The sequence below is a fragment of the Emydura macquarii genome, unplaced genomic scaffold, assembly GCF_026122565.2.
Source record: "Emydura macquarii macquarii isolate MOO-44397 ecotype Brisbane River unplaced genomic scaffold, CSIRO-AGI_Emac_v2 contig_3530, whole genome shotgun sequence".
NCBI lineage: Eukaryota > Metazoa > Chordata > Testudines > Chelidae > Emydura > Emydura macquarii.
The window spans coordinates 4,608,513-4,629,665 of NW_027133667.1; the positions used below are offsets into that span (position 1 = coordinate 4,608,513).

The following is a 21,153-nucleotide window of genomic DNA, read 5'->3' on the forward strand; positions in this document are numbered from 1 at the left end:
GGAGTCGCTGCCTAAGGACCTAGGCAGAGTGTGTTGCTGTGGGGCTACATGACCAGTGCAGGCTCCTTGCTGCAGCCAAGGGGATGGGAGATCAGCGCTCCTTGCCCACTGCTGTAGCAAGGAGCATGGCAAAAGCACTCCACCCGGGTCCATAGGCACTGGGGTCCCTGCTGGAGCCAGATGGAGCAGAGATCAGTGCTCCCTTCCCCTGGCTCCAGCAGAGAGCAAAGCCCCCCACCCGATATTATTTTAGTTCAGTAAAATCTCTGATCTGAAGTCAGGATGGGCTAGCTACTGCAGCCACAGCTAGCCCAGTCAATCACAGATGCTCGGGTGGGATTCATAATCACCATTACACCACTTTTGTGTTAAATGCTAGGTTTATATATATATATATATATATATATATATATATATATATATATATATGCAATATTACAAACCTCAAATATTTTTGTTTAAAAAATCATGAGTCAGCTGCCCCCAAAATCATGAGATTTTAAAAAATAATAAATGTTGGGTGCTTTTTTATTTTCCTTCTGGTTTTTGAGCCTTTAGGTTCATATTTTAAAGCTTTTCTCCACAATCATGATGGCTAGAAACTTACAGAAAAAGAAAGAAAGAAAGGAAAAAAGAAAGCTGAGATTATCATGTAATCAAATGACTCAAGGAGCTGGGACTTTAAGAAAAACAAACAAACAAAAAATCCCACCAGGGAACAAGCCTAGGAAATAAGTGCCCCAGTAAGAAATAAACCACTTGTGCGTTTAGAAACAAAAAACTTCATTATCGAAGCTTTCAACAAAACTGCACAAAAAAGGAAAGAGAAATGCATTTGTTTTCTGGAGCAGCACCTCCACCAGGGTAGGTTGTAATTTAAATTCTCAGCCACTAGTTTGTCAGGAACCAAGGAGCAAGGGCTTGACCAATCTCTGCCATCCCTTCACAGAGTGAAGGCATAATCCCCAGGGATGCATATATAGATCCTCAGCAGGGACAGAACTAACATTAAACAATCATTGGACTAAACAAGGTGATTCTCATGCCTTTCCATATCATAGCCCTTTATATTAACAACAGAAAAATGACGTCAAGGCTTCCCTCTCCTCAAGCCTGAAGAAAGGGAGAGTGGTCCTGACTCCCATGTTGAGAACCTGTGCTCTAGTGAGCCATTGAGACTAGCAGCCAAACAGCTGATGAATTTGAAGCTGGATTATACATTATAGTACTTACCAAATAAACACAGTAATAACCAATTTAATGACAGCATATAACCACAATCCTAAAAGATGTAATTAGCTTTAAGTATTATCATATGTAGCATATAATAACATGACATTGATTATACTGTAAAAATGGATTCATGAGAGTGCTACAATCTGTGCACCTGCGGCAGTGTCAGGAACTGGGAGGCGTACTCATAATGCCATGCACGACATGCCATATGTGGACGTGGGGAAGCAGCGAACCTGAAAGAACATGGCTAGCATGGGACACACGCTACGCTATTGCAGCTTGCAGTGGTTCAGTCACACTGGCACAAGTTTCAGCTATGCATTTCTCTAGTGTAAACGCACCTTTGGTTGATTAGGTTTCACTCTCCTGAGACATCACAATCCTATTAGTTCTCTAGTCATCCTGAGGGTCTTCCAAGAAAAACTAGGGTGGGACAAGGCCTGAATTTTAAAGTGTAAAAAACAAACAAAAAACTTCTAAAAAATCAGAATTTTTCAGGACGTCTTTAAACACCATAAGGAAGGGAACAAACACAGTTTAGTTTACTTTTTGAAGATAACTTTACACAAGAAAAATTGCCAAAGATAACCATGTTTGGGCAAAATTCCATCACCTTGCTTCTGTGTCCTGTTTGTTGACATGAGAGACCTCCCATGCCCACAACCAGGGGAGATTAATGAGGCCGTTAGGATGCAAAGCAAAATTGATTCCCAAACCTTCTTTCCTTGTTGAGTAGCATTTAGACAAAACAGTACTAGTAATAATACCGCTCCTACAGGTCTGTGCCTAAGGGAGACAGACTTCCATTCTCTCACCTCCTCTTTTCTAAATAGCCAGAGGGTGCTGATTCAGTGATGCACTACATTATATACATTAAGTACTGTCCAACAGCAGAATCACTTTGAATAGACTTGTTTTTAACACTGACATCCTGGAAGCTCTGACAGGTAAAGAGAGCCAGGGAGGTATTGTCAGACAGGCAAAGGCTGTTTATGAAACCACCTTTCCCATCATTGCCATTTGCAAGTGGTGCCCCTCTGGGGGAGGGGGTACGACAGGACAGAAACCAAACTGGTTTGGAACAACATGGAAGTTTATCTTTAATTTGTAGTTCTTCCTGATAAGCTTAATGGGAGGGCTTGCCAGCACCTGCCAGATCCCAGGATGTGTGAGAAGCCTAGGCCCACGGCATTAGTTGTCCTTGTTATCCATTGTGGCAAAGAGAAACAGAGAATTGGAGCTGGTCTGTGGGACCCACTATTGCTGGGCCAGGTTTCCCCTCACCCCACCCAGGAGAAAAGCTGTCATTAACCCAATGGCTGATTCACTGTTTTCAAATCCCCCTCTTGCGTCCCTTCCTCCCACATGCATTCTGTTATTTGAAAGAAGAAGAAAAATCTTCTGCAAGTAAAATTTGCTTGAAGTGGGAGGGAATGTGTTTGTGGTGCTGACTTGGGTGGAATTTTTCCTCTGTGTGGTGAGCATGGCAGCGTGTGAGTGCCTATGTGTACACGCCCGCCCGCGCCTGTGTGTAGCTGAAAATAGTCAAATGTTGAAAGTGCCCCCACTCTGGGTATCCGATCTGCATGCGTCAAGGAGCTCACTGACTCCAGCAATCTCTGCCGTTTCAGTAGCCATGTGGACTCTACTGCTCTGCATTTCACATTGGAAATAGCTGTGAAAATGTTTGATTTTCTCCTGTGTACAAGCAGGAGATAGTAGTGCAACTATCCCTCCCTTTCTGATGAATCCTGCTGTGGGACATGGGAACACTTTAATTTGAATGTTTTTCTTCCACTATATTTTCCTCATATAAAATGCTCAGGAGTGTTGTGTCATTTGCTAAAGCAAGCCATAATGCTGGCAGGTACTGTGCAGGCGTGGGACATGCACAGTTGTGCTGAGGCGCCTCAGTTCTAACCTGCAGTGTCCAGATGCTTTATTCCCAGATACCTGCCCTCCCTCAGCTCTGCCACTGCTCCTCAATCCTGACTGCAGCACCCAAACACCTCCCCATCAAAAAGTCATTTGAAACGTTCACCATCTAAAGCCAAGAGGGGAAAGAAAGTGTCATGCCATGATTCTTTGTATTTGAGGTACTTATATGGCCCTCATCACCATGGTAGCTGAACACCTCACAGTCTTTAATGTATTTGTCCTCGCAACGCCCCTGTGAGGTAAAGTAGTGCTATTATCCCCACTTTACAGATGGGGAACTGAGGCCTGGGGAGACTAGGGATATGTCTACAGTGTGCACTCCTTATGACGGTGTGTAGAGTACATACTCTGCATGCCCCCAGCATGGGTATAATAGCAGTGTGGCCGGTGAGGCACTGATAAGGCGAAGTAAGACACACTTGAACCCTGTGGATAGGTATCCCACGTGGCTCTCTACATGCCCAAGCAGAGCCTCCCCTATCTACACTGCTCTTTTTAGCAGTGTAGTATCTTACTACCAGAGCCTTTCCCCATCACAGGGAAAGTAGTCGGCGGGGAGTGGGAGAACTCGGGCAGCGGAGAGGCACCAGGGGAAAGTTCCGGCAGTTCTCTGGTGCTGAAGCCTTTCCCTGAGGCAAGGAAAGACTCCAGGTAGCAAGGAGACAGTGGGAAAAGGTTCTAGCAGTTCCCCACTGCTGGAGACTTTCCCCACTGCCCTCCCCCTGTCAGAGCGTTTCAAACTGATGCATGTAGCTACAAACCGCAGTGTGGACGCAGCCTGGGCCATGTAGTTATACATACCCTACACATCACCACCAGGGGCGTGCAGAGTAGACATACTTTCAGTGACTTGGTCAGGGTCACACAGGAAATCCCGAGTCCCCAGTTAGCTCGCTAACCACAGGACCATCCTTCCTCTGCATCATCATGATACAAATCCTCCTGGGCCAACCACTGACAAGGCTGTGCCAAAGGAGGCAGATGTTTTGGGTTAGCGTTTTCATGAAGGTCTAACCATAATAACTGGTCCAATTTCACAAGCTTCCTGTTGTTCTCTCTCACTTTGCAGACCTGCGCAGGATGACGGCTGGCTTTATGGGCATGGCTGTGGCCATCATCCTTTTTGGATGGATTATCGGGGTGCTGGGGTGCTGCTGGGATCGAGGCCTTATGCAGTATGTAGCAGGGCTTCTCTTCCTTATGGGAGGTAAGTGTGTTGTTTTCAAAGAAATGTCTTCTGCCTTTCTGCATCTTATATATGGTTTCAAGGTTGTCTTAAATACCAGGGTGTCTGATTTGATTCTAATCTTCCACTGATGTAAATGAGGAGTAACTCAGCTAAAGCCAGTGGTGTTTGTGTAAATAAGATCAGTCAAGCCCCGCAGGCAGAGCTGGCTGAATGATTCACAGTAAATAGTTTATTTATCAGATTTAGCCCTTTTTTCCCCCACGTGGCTCTTTGATGAAGAGATGACGATTTCAACAGATTTGCTTCTTGTTGCTCACTTGTGTCATGTTGTGGTGCAGACAGGAGTAAGGAGCACAGACAGGCATGTCTGGTGTCGGCAGAGGTAAGTGCGTTAGCAATGATAAGCTGGAAGTGACACAAATAATCATTCCCCTTCTGGGTATAGTGAGACCAACAATATTAACACTCTCCATGCCTATCGACACAAACTTGTATTCAACAAATGCTCTGTGCAGACACATTTCAACCTGTGGATGCTTGTAAATTGTTCAGTGTGAGGATTCAGTATTTGCAATTTTATGGAAAATAGGTCTGTTGAATTAACTGGATATCATTTTTTTATGAGATTACAAGTTTGGCTGATCAAGGTAACTGTGTTGATGTGACATGCTCAGATATCTGTAAGACGTTTGACTTAGTACCCCTTGATATTCTGATTTAAAAGTAACAGTATACAAAATCAATATAGCACAATATTAAATGGGTTAAAAACTGGCTCCCTGATAGATTTCAAAACAGGGTTGTTAATGGAGAATTATCACTGACTGGGGCGGTTTCTATGTGGGTGGCATAAGGATGATTTCTTCGCTCAATGCTGTTTAATAATTGTATTAGTGATCTGGAAGAAAACAAATAATGACTGATAAAGTTTGCAAATGACACAAAGATTGGTCAGTGATCAGTAATTATGGGGACAGAACACTTATGCAGACCAACCTGGATCGCTTGGTAAACTTAGGACATTCAAACAACAAGCTTATAATACAGCAAAATGCAAGGTTATACATCTAGGAATAAAGAATATGGGTCATATTTACAGGAGGAAAAGCAATGATTCTGAAAAGGATCTAGGGATCAAGGTGGATAACCAGCTGAATAAGAGCTTCCACTGCAATGCTGTGGCTACAAGGACTAACAGGGTTCTTCAATGTATAAATGGGAATATTGAGTCAGAGTAGGGAGGTAGTGTTACCTTTACACAGAGCATTAGAGAGACTATTGCTGGGATACTGCATCCAGCTCCAGTGTCCATGCTTTTAAACGGATTTTGAAAGATTGGAGGGTGGTCAGAGAAGAGCCACAAGAATGATTTTAGGTCCAGAAAACAAGGCTAGAAATAAGACTGTTTAGCCTATGGAACAAAAGATTAAGATGTGACTTGATCATGGACTAGAATTACCAAGGAGCAGATATCTTATACTAGAAGGTTCTTTAACCTGGCGGACAAAGAAAGAACAAGATCTAGTGGATGGAAATTGAAGCTAGGCAAATTCAAACTGAAATAAGATGCATTGACTGTTTTATTAAATCTGACAAATCCTGTCAACATAGTGAGGTGGTTGTAATATAGATGTGTTGGTAAGAGTGAACTTTTTTCTGCTCATTTGTAGTCACATGACATAAGCCAGGGTTACAAAAGGTTATTCCCCTGTCATGTGACATAAATAAGTAGCTACTAACTCTTCTGGCTACTGTTACATCTTCCCTCATTTTTTAAAAGTCAAATACAAATGAAATATCACCCCCCAAAAAACAATCACAATCTGAAACAGTCAATTAATATAATAGACTAATAGAGACATCTAAGCTGGACATTAGACATCTGTCAGTAACTACCATCTCTGAACCTCTGGCTTTCTCATCACATGGTTTCTTCTTGGAGTATGTCTACACTTCTGGGTCTGCTTCGAACTCCACAGGTCGATGCAGCTGCATCAGCTGAGCGGGCAGTGGAGACCTGCACAATCGGTTCCGGAAGTGCTCTCCGGCCGATACAATAAATCCACCCTCCTGAAAAGAGTAACACTGCGTTGACAAAAGGGCGTTTCCTGTCGATGCAGCGCAGTGGAGATGTCGCGGTAAGGGGACATTAGTAAGTTGATGGGAGATATAGTACGTAGCTTGTGTATCTCCCGCCCGGCAGTGCAGACCAAGCCTTGTTCTCATACTACTCATACATACTTCTGCAGAGGCCAGGTTAGCCCCTGAGATAAATCCGCAACTTGGAGCCTATTTATTGCTCTTGGTGTTTTTCCACTGACAGTGATTTGATGGGCAGGTGTTAATTCTGTCAGCACATGAGCACTGTCAGGTAGCTTTCTGGTTGTCCTCCAAAAGCAGAGAGTCGGTGTTCTCCATAGTTTCACTTAGCTGTTATAAGAACTTGCAGGGCTAAAACCTGGGACCAGGTGGGTTTTGAGCCACTGATGCAGCTGCATCACCACTGGAGGGGTTAGGCTACATTCCCACAAGCAGACCCTGTGAAGCTAGGCTCAGCAGGCAGTACCATCCAGCAGGGTCTGAGTGGCGGCCCCTCACAGCCCACCCACTGGCCAATGCCAGTATTTAAAGTTTTTTAAACCAGGAAGCCATCGTGAGGAGCTGTCTGAGCAATGACACAGACTGCCTGCTTCTGCTCCAGACCTTGCTTGTGATAGATGCTAGACTTTGGCTTCTGACCCTGGTTTGTCCTTTACTTCACTATTCAATTGCTGTTGGTAACCTGGTGCCTGACCCTGATTTCCTGGTATCCTGACCTGGTTTGACTCTGACTCTCCTATCTGCCTGCTGCCACCAACTTGGTGTCTGAGCCTGACTTCCTGGCATTCTGACCTGGCTTGCTTCTGACCCCAAAGCTTGTCTGCTGGTCTCCCCTTACCAGCTGACCAAGGCACATTGGCTGTCCAGAGCCCAGACCTGATGGCTGTCTTCTGTTCCTCCTGTAGAAGTGACCTTCAGATGGTTATGACATATGACCTTTGTGCAGATGACAGCATACCTTGGGAGGTTGGCAGCCAGGGGCTGTTTGAGAACTAACCTTCTCTTCCACTTGCAGTGGGGATAATTGTAGGCATTCTTTGTCATATTTCTTCTGTTTTCATTTCCAGGCACACAGCTCTTTTGTAACTGCTTCAGGGTTAAATGTCTTTAGCTCAAGAGGCTTGTTAGCTGTCTAAGGATTTTGTCCCCCTGACCAAAATTCTCTAAACTAATCATTTTCATGAAGCATTATGAGGTGTATTGTGATAGTCTAACAACGCCAAATATGCATACCTGGAATTGGCCTGGGCTGCTGCTGCTTTTCTTTTTTTTTTTAAATGAGGGTCTATTATTTTTACTGAATTTTCTGCTAGCCCATGTGATTTTGCAAAGTAAGGACTTGATATAGTGTGCTTGACCTAATAAATCAAAAGAATTGCCGAAATGAGTCACTGGGGAATTGTGGGCCATTATCTGTTATTAGCTCATCTGGAATCCCATGGCAAGTAGATGGTGATTTACAGTGTGTTATTATATTGTTATTCAGTGTGTTTTGCAACAAGTTAAAAAGATTCACTAATAAGAAGTCATCTTTCCTGTTTAGTTCACATGTATCTATACCAACAGAGATCAAGAATCTCTCATGGCCTCCAGGGTTATTTTGCAGTCTGTTTCCTGTATTTATTGCTGATTTCACACTTGGATACCTTATCTCTGATGGCAGTATTTGCTTGGTCATAATAGGGGTTTTTTAGCCTCTCTTCTAACACTTCTAAATACCCAGATGGGCACTGTGGAATTTGTATTTAGCATTTCTCACCTCATGCTGTTCAATCTAAGAGACTTTTCTTTGGCATGCTGCAGAACATTATGCCATCTCTTGTTGTGGCATTGATCATTTTTTATCATAAACCCACAGATCATCAATTGTTACTTCCATCCCATACAGAGCTTCAAAGACGTGGGGCATGATGGGAAAAATCCTGGCCCTTCTGAAATTAACAGCAAAACACCCATGGACTTCAGAGGGGCCAGGATTTCACCTGATGCTTTCATACACACCAGGCTGTTGAGAACTGTCCCAAGGGAAATTTGTTTAAACATATATATATATACCAAAGAATTATGAGAGGCACGGAGTTTTACACGTTGTATATTGACTCAGACCTGCCAAAAAACTTGATTTGCATCAAAACCTGAAAATTTAGGGAGCTAGACATGAACTCTTTATCATTTCTCAGAGGTTAGCACTCATGTTTGATGGCCTTACTCAAAACTTTTGAGATCTAAATCAATGTGAACTCTTACATTGTCAATGCATTCCAGTTCCCTCAGCAATGCATCAAGTTATTAAGAATATATTTTGTACCCTGGACAGTTAGGATGACCAGATGTCCTGATTTTATAGGGACAATCCCAATATCCAGGGCTTTGTCTTATATACGTGCCTATTACCCCACCACCACCCTGTCCCAGTTTTTCACATTTGTTATCTGGTCACCCTATGGACAGTAGACAAGCTAATCACCCATTTAATCATCTGGATTTACAGCCTACTCTTTACCCTAGGCATACATGGGGTTTCCTCTTCCACTATTTCAAACTCTGCTGAGTTGTAGTTCTTACACAGATGTGCAAATCCTCTATCTATCTATATATATATAGTGTGCGTGCATGTGCACACACTCAGTTTGATGACATTGCACTCAGCTCTATTTTGAAATTCACTTCTTTCTTAATTTAGTTCCAGTGTCAATAACAATCTATTGCAGAACTTTCCTTTGTACATTTATTAAAAGACCCAACAAAAGAACTCTATTATTGTCAACTTCATGATCTTCATCAAAGCTCTGTTCTTCAGCTGTACATTCATAATTGTATTTTGCTTTTGTATTTCTTTGCAAAAACGAACACACTTTTGCAAAATAGTTGTTTTTTATTGCATGACATAGCACCCTGTGTGATGGACACTTTTGCATCATGTTATTACAGTCACTTTTATTGCAAACTAATCTGATCTTTGCCATTTGTTTACCCTTTTATTATCTCCTTATACCTTAATATACACTCTAATTAGAGAGAGAAGCACTTTTGTTTTTTCATTGTTTGTTAACACTGTCATTGGAGAAGCACAATTTTCACTTGTTTTGCAAATTTTCACTAAAAAGTCACATCTACGTCTTGCAATAACCTTCCTTTGGGCCAGATATCAGTTTTACCTTCAATAATTCAGTCTATCGTTTGCAAATAGACTAATTATTCCACTTGCTAAATTTCCATGTTCACACAATTTAGCTTTAGCATGCAATTCTGTCACAAAATGATCAGAGGTCTCACCTGGCAGCTTATTCCTTGTCTTTGTCAAGTGCCATTCCTGGGTGAAACACAGGCCTCAGGACATTTTTGAATGACCTTGTCTAGCAAATTTGAAGTACCTTCTTGCTCCTACTGGAAATTGTTATCAGTCTCCAGGGCTTATTGGCCTACCCCATGTAGCAGTGTGGATTTCTTCCTGTCTAATTTCTCTGTATTAGTACTTACTTCTAGGAACACGTGGAGGTGCTTCAACTCCTTCCCCCAGTGATCTGCCAGTCTGAGGGCTTCAGGAGCTTTCCCTGGCTCCAGCTTCACCACAGGTTTAGTTTTCTTCTGACATCATATAGCAGTGCTGCTAAGAGACTAATCATTATTGTCTGGCTCTAGTCAGCTGACATGGGTCAGGGTTACAAATGCTTTACATATCCCTTCCCCACATCAGTGATCGATACCCACTCTCTGCTAGTATGGTAGTGATAAGCAGACAAGGAGGATGTGTGTGTGTGAAGAAAAAGAAAGTAAAGGATCAGAATGCAGGTTGCCAGCACAATTTGGTGTTTTATTCCAGATACATAAAGCAGGATGTTTGTTAAAGAAAACACCCAACCAGGTATAAGTGTATGAGATTCTACTCACATCTGTTTCTGCCATCTAGTCTGGGAAGAGGGTGGGGACAGTGGAAACAACCCTTCTCTTGCCCAAAGCAACATCTGAGTAGTGCATTTCCCCTGCAATACAACCGTGTGTAGCATGCCAGTGTGCGATAGTGCCAAGTGGCTTCCAAAAAATCACTGGTGCAATCCAAGATATCAGTGAGCAGGATGACACCGAGGGAAATAAATCACGTGGCAAATGGAAATCTCAGGTAAACTTATTCCTGTGTATGTGGGGGAGAGAAAGAGAGTACACCAGTGCGAACAGTTTAGGTAGGTTATATATCAGAGCTGTTGTGTGTATCAGTCTGTCTCTTTGCCACGCATATGCATATTCTCCTCTGGCTCACCAAGTAAAGGCTTGTCTTCTAGGTGTCCAAGGTTATGCATTGTACTCCCTATGGCCGTGCGGTGCATATCTGCAATTAAATGACAACTGCAGTGTCTGTCTACGTAGCCATGGATGGTTACCTGCTGTTGGGTCCTTTGGATCCTGAATTTAACCTACCCTTTAGCTTGTATATGCTGGTGAAAAATAGGGCCTCTGTTCCACTTGTCTATGGGTTCCTATCTCACAAAAATAATAATTTTACTGCTGATTGATTTGTCAAACAAAATGTGGGGATTTAGTAAAACAAGCATGTGGCAAAGCTCTGTGATTGACCTCTCCAAGGCAGTTATGAAGTACCTTGATAGCAGCTAACAAGGGAAGGCAAGAAGGAAAAAAAAAAAAAACAGACACAGGATGAAACTCCATGGAGTTCAGCTGGAATGGCAGGGGCTAGTGCAATTTCTTTTTTTAGTAACTTTTTATATGGCAAAATGGTCTTGGGCCATGTTTATTCTTTTTGTTGTGTCTCTTATAGAGGTCACAGCAGAAGCAGTTGCTATAGTGAAGGTTGAAAACACTTTCCATTATGAGATTCTGTTTTACATGCCTATAACTTTCCATAGCATTCTTGTTTGGAAATCCAGTTTCTCATGGTTGTTTTCTTCTCAAAGATGAATAATTTTGGAAAGCTTATACAAAATCTGTTCATCCATTTGTGGGTGATGGCAGATGCATACACTCACACACAAATAAATCTGGCCACACCTTTTGAAATAGAACTACATAACCAATGGCTGAAATACAAAAATTGAAGAGGGGCATAAATGTAGCCATCACTGAGGAATAGTGCCTTTCCTTGGTTTGCACATAATAGCTGTGGTTTGACCAAGTTGGGAGCATTTGCAAATTACATGCTCAGCATGCTCATTTGAATTTGTACATGACATTGGGAGATGTTCACTTAAAAATGGGCAGAGGGTGCGTTCATGTGTAATGCCACCCTCACATAATTAACACCTTTATGTGGTTTTGCCACTAGAGGGGGACAAAGAACTACTCTGTATTTGCATGTCTTGTACATAGGCCTTTCAAAACTGGTTAACCGAGGAGTGAGGCTTTGCCTGCTGCCCCAACCACAGACCATCCCCCCTGCCCTTTTATTACCCCCTTAATTTTGTTTGGTTTTTTTTTTTACTCTTTTTCATTTTAAAATTATTTAAAGCCTTCAAGTGGCATAAGTAGCTTAAATTGATCTGAAGTCTTGGACTGGTATAAGCTGTTTAAAGATTATCTAAAGCCATAGCTTGTTTTAAGCTGCAAACAAAAATGGAACTGGCGAGCTAGCCAAGGGTTCTTACGTTACCTGAAGCATTTTTTAATCTGTGTCCTGATTAGCGGATATATATATATCCAGGTATGGAAATGCATATTTGTCCTGAGAGACTAGCAGTCACCAGTCACCCATTGGCCAACTGGTGCCTGTCAGCTATGGAACGGGGGATTTTATTTCTTTAGTTCCTTTTTTCACCGAGAAAATAAAAATCTAGGAAATTAAATAGTTATACGTCCTCCTCCCCACGGCCCTCTCCCCCCTCAGTTTTAATGTTAAGAAATGCAAATGTTAAGGTTGATTGTGTAACAAGATGATACAAGACAGCGTCATAATACATATGCCCAAAGGACACAGTTAAGGTAGCACATTAGTCAGAACATTTTTTTTTTACTTCCGAGTCCTTCACTCTGCAGCCCTGCTGTTGCGCTTCACACAGGTTTTGCATTTTAAAAAATAATATCACCCAGTTTCAAAAGCAGGCACTTTGAAAAATGAATGTGAAACACTGCTTTCACCGAGGTAGCTTCTGTAAATCACTTGCTATCCTCCGCTGTAATGCTCTTTTGTAACTTCCTACAAGAATACTCCTCAAGGAGGGATCACAACACACATCTCTGCACCTCCTAAAGGGACTGTGTGTCCTCCTTCTGGCAGAAACATGAGGTGTTCGCTAAATGATTTGCACAGTACATCAGTGTGACGGAGTCCCACAGGAAGAGTGCTGTGGAACCACTTGGGGTGAAGCCAGACAGGACTCTAGTGCAGTGGGTCTCCCTCAAGGCGCTCATACCAGTGCAGCCACCTCCCGAATCTGACCTCACAGCGTTCAACACTCCTGTTCCGCCATGAGCTTCCTTCAATGAGTCCCCCTGGGATGGGACACCTGGGGAGTTCTTACACACCTCACCCGGCCTTGCAGTCAGAAACGATTCACAGCCAGAGTGGAAATCAGAAGGGTTTATTAGTTTTCAGGAACACAGCGTAGAATAGACTTTGTTAGCAGATGAATCAGAAAGTTACAGCAACGACCATCTGGGGAAGTTCCAGAGCCCCATTCTTGGGCTCTGCTCCCAGGGAACCCCCACAGGGGCTGTCCCTTCCCGCCACTAGCTTCAGACACGCCACCTTGCCTCTCCCCAGTCTTTTGTCTCTTTCCCGGGCAAGGTGGTCACCTCTCCTTGTTTCTGCTTGCCGCAACCTGTTGGCTCAAGGGAAGAGGGGTCCTGGCCATTGTCTGTGTATGTGCAGCTAGAGGAAGGCCCGCCTGCCCTCTAGTGGTCTCTGCAATCGATCACACACCCTGGTCCCATCACCGAAATACATGAGTAACACATAGGGGAAACTGAGGCACACACGCAGTATTCCAAGAAAACATTAAGACTGTCTCCACTTCATCACAATTAGAAATGTAGCCTAATCTTTATGCCGCTACTAACAGGCACAGCTCTTTAAAGTGAAAACGTAAGGGTTTATGTCTACATGTGGAAATTGGGAGGGGATTGAAGCAACGGTGGAATGCAGACCAACCCCAGAGTTGTAACACAAGCGGTATTTACTTAATGTTTTTAACAGACGGGATGGATCGGTAGCTGCAACTGGAGAATTTAGTGTCAACTCCATAGCATTTGATTGCCATGGAAACATTAACAGTTGACTTCAAAGGCTTTCCTTTTATAGTTCATCGCTGCTGCTCCTAGACATGCACTCACACCCCAGAGAAAAAAGACCAATACACGTAGTTATGGCACCTTTGGATCTGATCACAGAAGAACACTGGCTTTTTTGTGGCACAGAAATCTGACAGTAGCAGTGTATGTATGTGAGAGAAAGAGTGTGTGTGTGTATACAACTGTCACGGATCCACAGAATCGGTGCTATGACCCCTAGCTTTGGAACAGCCCCTGAGAGGACCCCCTTCAGTGAGCCAGACCCCCTAAGGGTCTCACTCTTCCTTGAGGGTAAGCCTCACAGCTTCACCGCCTCTTTAGGCTGGATCCTGGTCCTTCAGCACCCCTGCCTCACACGGTGACCTCTGTTCAGCGAGTCCCATGGAGGCAGACCCCTGATGGAGACTTGTACAATCTTAGGGAACAATGCACCTCTGACAGCATCTGCAGGGACATTCACCCAGCATTCTCAAAACAGAAGGGTTTCTTAGTCAACTGGAACACGGCATAGAAAGTACTTGGTTAGCACAGAGTAAAGAAAGTTACAGCATGGTCCATTCAGTTTAGCCCAGAACCCCAACCCGCTCTGTCCCTCAATGTCCTCTTTGTTGAAGTTCCCAGGCCAGTGCCACCTGGCCCCTCCTCAGTCCTTTGTTGTTCAGCTGGTCAAACATGGCTGCCTTCCTATGGCAGGATGAGCCATCTCTGGTCATTAGTTGCTAGTGTCCCAGCAAATGTCCCAGTGTTTGACTTTTCCATTGTCTACATGGACTCTCCAATGACATGGGCCCCAAATTTGAGACGTTAGTCACACCTGTCTGGTAGCCTGCCCAAGAGTAAATAGCCCTTTGTTCACCTCCTAGGTGGCAATGCAGCATATGGGGGAAACTCAGGCACACACAGTGTTTATTCACAATATTTACAGAAAATTCCCACTCCATCACAACAACCCATTGTTCTTCACTTCTGATTGGGATAGGCTTGCTTTCCTCAACTTGGCCTACATTAGATTGCTAAATCAGTTCATCCTGATTTTTTAGTACAAGGCATTTTTTTATAGCTCTCATTTTGTTTATTTTTAAAGTAAATCGAATAACTGGAGAGATTCCTAACGGCTCACTCCCCAGGCCAGCATGCACCGGGAGAGATGTGGAGGCAGCACATTCAGCCCTCTGGGGGGATGAGAAAGCAGGTAATGCTTTGTGCTGCTCACAAGCAAATAATCTGGCCTTTGGATGGCTCTGGAAAGAATCTATGTAGCCCCCTTTTTCTGGGAGGACAGTAGCTCCACTGTGAGGTCTAGCAGGAGGTGAATTGAAGCTGGACAAAATGTGTGGAGCAGGCTCTGATAGGAACACAAAGGATTGTCTTGGGCCTGGTTCACACTGGGGACTTAGTTCGATTTAAAGTCCCTTAATTCAAATTAATTACTCCCGCGTTTACACTGGCGCCACTGTTAATTCGAATTAAGGAGCCTGTAAAATCAAATTAATAAGACCACCTCTGCAAGTGGCGTAGCGCCTACTTCGAATTTATTAATTCGAATGAGTGTCAGTGTGAACGTAATGCCAGTAACAGCCATGAAAGACAAGCTGCGAGGTTTTAAAAAGTTCTGTAGTTGTTCTGTGTTCCTTGATAATGTCACCAGGGCTTTGATCTGCTGCTGGCATTTGCATTTCAAGACCAGAGGAAGATGGTCAAACAAAACTTGAGTTTACTGGGGTTTTAGCATCCTCAGCCACAAACAGAGAGACAGGCAGTGCCTGGCTAGTAGAAGGAGGGGTAGAGCTGGCAAGACAGGAACTACTCTCTGTGGAGAGAAAAAGGGGACTGAATGTGTATGTGTAACAGGTAAGGCTGTCAATTAATCGCAGTTAACGTAGGTGGTTAATTCAAAACAAATGAACACGTTATTTTTTTTAATGCATTAATCACACACCAGGGCGCCCCTCCTCCTGCCACCCGGCTCCACTGCTGCTCTCGCCTCCTCCCCACTCCCATGAAGCCCCCCTGGCTAAGCTGCTCTGGATAGGGAGCCTGCCTCCTGTCTGCTGCACCAAGCGGGAACAGGGAGCCCTATGCCTGGCTGCTCTACTTTGCTGCTGTCTACAGCTGCTTGTGCTCTTCCCACCCCTTCTCCACATCTTGGAGCTGCCCGTGGCCAAACTGCTCGGGACCAGTCTGGCAGCCTCCTGTCTGCTGTGCAGAGCCAGAGGGGGCAGGGGAGATGTGGGGGTGTCCCCATCACCCTGGCCGTGTACCGGGTCTCTGCTGAACTGGGGTGGGGGCACTGGGAGCTTGTCTGTGCTGCTTCTGCAGTCTGAACAAGCATTCAGGCAGGTGAGTGCTCTGCTTAAAGAGACAATGTGCTGAACACACACACTTCCCCCCAACACACACACCCCTCTGCAACACACACTCACATATATACCCCAACACACACACTTCTCCCCAACACACACACACACACACTTCCCCCAACACACTTACCTGCAACACACACAGGCACACACACACACACACTTCCCCCACAACATTAAAAAGTATTTAAATAAGTGGTATTCTATTAGTGTTTAGCAGTGCAATTAAAACTGCGATGAATCGCGATTAATTTTTTGTAATCGTTTGACAGCCCTAGTAACAGGGCCTGTTTTGGAACTCAGAAATTGACTCAAGAGACTCAGACCCACTTTCCCAGGCACCCTTACAATCTGGGCCTGTCTTGCCTATTCTCGATGGCCCTACTATGGGGTGATAGAGAAGTCAGTCACACATATGGTACTTGTGTGGAGTTGGGCAGCTTCATGGTAGATGAAAGTTTTAGCCCCCTGCAACATGTAGAAAGGATCTCAATGCCATGTAATCCTTTAAAAGGCTGAAAATAAGGGATCAGGAGTGCTGTTGCCCACTCTGAAATTCATGTGATACCATTTTCATGCGTTTGTCCTGTCTCTCAAAGGCTTCATTTACAGGACAAAGAAAATCTGTTTGATGTCTGGATAATTATATCCCTCAGGACAAATATAAAAGATTCCATTTCTAACAGAATGGCTTGTATTGGGTCATCTACACAGCAAGGTCCCCCAGTCCAAGTCACACAGTGGCCAAGAAAATCATTATAACCTGACAAGTGTTGGAGGTGAAGTGAGGTGAGGGCTGAAGTGAGGTGGTGGGTCTCAGTACAATTCCTAACAGACAGACGTCCAAAGCATACAACAAACACCACCACAAGTGGCGCCAGATGGCATCTTTGATAGCATCCAGAGCAGAGGAACAAGAATTAAATGGACATGGAGATACCACCACCATCTCATCCCTTGAATTGTTCCCTGCAGAGTAATTTAGAAGCATCAGCAGAGCAGTGTGAGAGAAGCTTGCACTGCTTCTCTATATGCTGTGCCTCTTCTATAGACAGAGAAAGGACTTCATTCACCACAGCTGTCAATCTGACAACTCTCGCCAGCTCTAAATTCGCTAGAGACTAAAATATTTTTAAAGAAAAGATCACAAAAAGTTATAAAGAAGTCTGTGCGACAATGGGAAGCTGCAGTCGTAATGTCCAGTGCTGAAGGCAACTGTGATGAGATCATCCTGATGAATTTCCCATTTGTGATTAATTGATCACTGCTTAGAATGCTTTGCCTTGCTCAAGATTTGTTAGGCCCACCTGCTGAGTAAGTGAATCTCAGTCCAACACCTTTCCTGCTGCGGATGCAGCTCTGTGACAAGTCCAAGTTCCTCTTTGTAATAATGAAGGTCAGTTCATATTAATTGAGAGCCCATAACAGGGGTTCCTGCCAGTGCTGCAATTTGGCATCAATCTAACAATCTGGTTATATGGAAGGCCTCAGATGTGATGGAATGGCAGGAGTGTGAATCAGATATTGGACGAACGCGCTGCAGCAGCAGCATAAACAGTCTGGGAGATCAGACGTGCAGTGATGGAAGGAATTATTTCCAGAGAAAAATTATTTAATTGTTACATTCGCTACCATTACCTATATCACCCACCACCACTAACGGGACATACTAAATTAACATCCCACCTCGAATACTGGCCCAGTTTTTTGCTGCCTCTGGTTATGTGGTTGCAGGGCTGAGAGGCATCATGTCGGTCTCATGGGTGTTGTCAGTCATGTTATTACTGCTGGGCTATCTTGGAATGGGGTGGGCATGGTCGTCACCTTGCCCCATAGTGCTCCACGTGCTATTTAGTCACTGAACAACTCAACACTTTGAGCATCCCCTGTTCTATTCTTTTCTAGATTCCATCTCATCAAAACACAATGCGGCTGCCGCTTCTGAAGAAATAACACAAGACAGGATGTGCAGTAACAGTGTGGCCCCTGTCTTGTGTGTGGAACACATGAGAGGGCGTGCAAGGCGTAGCCAAAACTGATTTTTTGGCAGGGCCTGTGGTTTACATGAGTGCGCACAAGCCTTGTGTAACAAGTGAAACAGAGGCTGATAAAACCGTGGGATGAATTCCTTAAAATCTGATTGGGTGGGCCTGCATTCAAAGAATGTGGACCATGGTCCACCCAGGCCCACCCGTAGCTATGCCCCTTGGATGCACTGATACAGGATAGGGTGCAAAATTACAGTACGCATCATTGGTGCAAACATACACAACAGGATGCACAGTGATTGTAGAGTCTCATAGGCAAATCTTGGGGGCCATAATATACAACAGTTTGGAGCTACTGTATCCTTTATATTTGCCATAGGTGCAGCAATACACAAAGAGCCTTACTTGGTGTAATTAGGTGTAGCTCAATGAAGTGCATTGATTTGCGCCAGCTGAAGATCTGGCTCGGCGAGGTGTACAGTTATGGTGCAGGATACATGTTCCCCGGCTGTAATAATACACTACATCTTGCGTAGTTACAATTCAGTACACATGCACTGCTGCTGAAATAATACACAACAGGATGCATGGTTACAGTGTTGTACTATGTATGCCTCCGGTGAGCTGTGAAACATGAGGCCAAAGGCCAAATAAATGCAAGCAGCACCCAACCAGCAGATATATGACACTATAGCAACATTACTACACACCCTGCTGTTTACTGTGGTTCTTAGTTTTAAAAATGTGTATTAAATTCCAATCCATGTAGGTTTATGGTCTCCTAATGACACAACATGGAAACCCTGTCAGCCAATCAGATTGCCCCTTCCACCCAAGCCTTTTTATAAGGGCAAATTTAAAGTAAAACCTTTGCATTCTGCGACCCATCTCTTAGCTGAAGATGATGCGCCAGTGTATAATTAAACAATAATTTATATTCTGTGCAAGTGTGCACAGAGCAATAAAGAGCTGTCAAGAGCCGGGTGCCACTGAGGCGTTCAATCCATGTACAGGAGTTCACTGCAAAGCTGCTTCCTCAGAAGGGAGTTTGTCACCTCTGAGCTAGGAGGCAATGTTGTTTTTTTCTTTAATAATTTCATGAGTGTGATATAATTTAACTAGTTAATGGGACATCTGCCACAGGATCAGGCCTCATTTTGTTATTTGTTAGTTTCATGTACCTCGAACAAAAAAAGCTTGTAGGGTAGAGAGAGGCTGAAGATGATGTAGCTTCTGTTGGGAGGTGGGTTTTTTCATCTAGCTCTATAATAAAAGACCTGAAAATGACTACAAGACTAGTACACCCTCCAAAGAAATTAATAACCACAAATAACAAACAACAGCAACCAACATCTGGATACAGACCCACAGAAACACTTTAAAAAATGAAACTCACATTTCATTGAGAATTGCCTGGGTTAAAGGGACACCATCATCTTCAAATCAGACTTCTGGGGGGCTCTTTTTACCGATTAAAGTTGCAATGTAACACCTGAGTTTCTTACAACTGTAAGAGATCAGAGGAGGAGAAAATCTCTATTTTCCCCCCGTTTGGTTATCTTGCACATTGGAAAGCACAGTCTGTTAATGGGTATATCTACAATGCCGGCAATCAATTGAGCAGCAGTGGAGACCCACTCAATCGATCCGGAAGTCGATGGCATTAATCAACCCACGCAAAAAGAATAATGCTGCATCGACCGAAGGGCATTTCCAGTCGGCGCAGCGTAGTGTAAGTAGAAATAAGGAAGTCGACAGGAGACAGGCAAGTTACTCTACATAGCTTGCGTATCTCCCATTGACTGCCGTTGAAATTTGCCTGGCAGTTTAGACCAACCCTCAGTTTCCTCGGATTTTTTTGTGGGGGAGGGGAAGGGCAGGGAAGAGGATGAATCTTTCAATCAAACACACAAGAGATATTTTTAAAAACCAAGAGGAAAATGTGATTGTAGAGCCACATAAATTTTGAGGGGGTCTTAGGGGCAGGTGTATCATCAGAAACTACTTGTACCTATATTTATAAACTGACTAGCTTTCAAATCAATGGTGTCCCTGTAAGGTGAAGGAACCAATTCCATTAATATTTTCATCCTTTATCTAAGACCTCAGCCAAAAATACTAGCCACAGGCATGTTTAAACAAAGTTCTTGTTAACAGGATTCTGGCTCAGTGTGGTAGCATACAGAGATTCCTCTAGCTTTCCAGCTTAGCCCTCACACAGATTTAGAGGGCAAGGAATTGACGTATGGCTGGGCCACAAAGCCCCAGCAAGCTCTCAGAGCAAATACAAGGGACTCTCTAAAACTAGTTACTTGGTAACCAGCATGGAGGAAGGTATGTGGGAAAGCAGAAGTGCAAGTATGGGGCAAAACTTAAACTGATTCAGCATGGCTCGTGCTGGCAAACTGCGCTGTTTGTGTTTAAACCAGTTCAGTACAACCAGTTCGCTTCCAAATGGTGCAGTTCTCTAGTGCAGACAAGGCCTAAAAGATTTTGTTGCTGAACTAGCTAATCCATTCCATCAGATTACATGGCCATCCTGACCCCTGAGGAGAGGGAGGCTGGGTTTTTGGGTATGAGATCCACGTTGGCAGATCATGCTGTAGATTATCTAGAAGGGTTTGTCAAAAGCACAATTTGGCCAGCATGGTAATCAGATGATAACAAAACCTCCTTACCTGAATGTCTCTACAACCCTGCTTGATGAAATCATGCTTAAAAATGGCTGTAACTAGCTCCACACAGTACTGCTTCCAGTTTGGAGAGGGCAAAAGTGGACTCACAAACCATATTCACAGCTCAGGCATGGTTTTTCTCATCTGCAGCTCTGAATAGCCTCCAGGAAAACTTATCCAAACGGGATCCCCAGGAGCTGTAATTTTTATTATTTGTATTGCAGTAGCATCTAGAGGCTCCAACTGAGATGGCGGGTGCCACTGTGCTATACATTGTGTATAACAAAGGGATGGCCCCTGCTCCAAAAAAGTTTAGAATCTACCTATAAGATGAGAGATATATGTAATAGCCCTGGTCAACTTGCCCCTGGTGGTTACTCACCAGGCTGTTGTGTTTGAACCCACACTCTGGGCCTGCGTGCTTTAAG

At 43.9% G+C, this 21,153-nt stretch overlaps 1 protein-coding gene across 2 annotated transcripts in view; it reads left to right on the forward strand.

The window, feature by feature from the left end:
• The window catches only part of LOC137145367 (transmembrane protein 178B), a 228,043-nt gene that overhangs the window by 195,686 nt on the left and 11,204 nt on the right, over positions 1–21,153 (forward strand). For both annotated transcript variants that reach the window (XM_067536059.1, XM_067536058.1), the window contains exon 3: positions 4,244–4,381. In XM_067536059.1, coding sequence (XP_067392160.1) covers positions 4,244–4,381 — 138 coding nt within the window. The remainder of the gene's footprint in view (positions 1–4,243; positions 4,382–21,153) is intronic.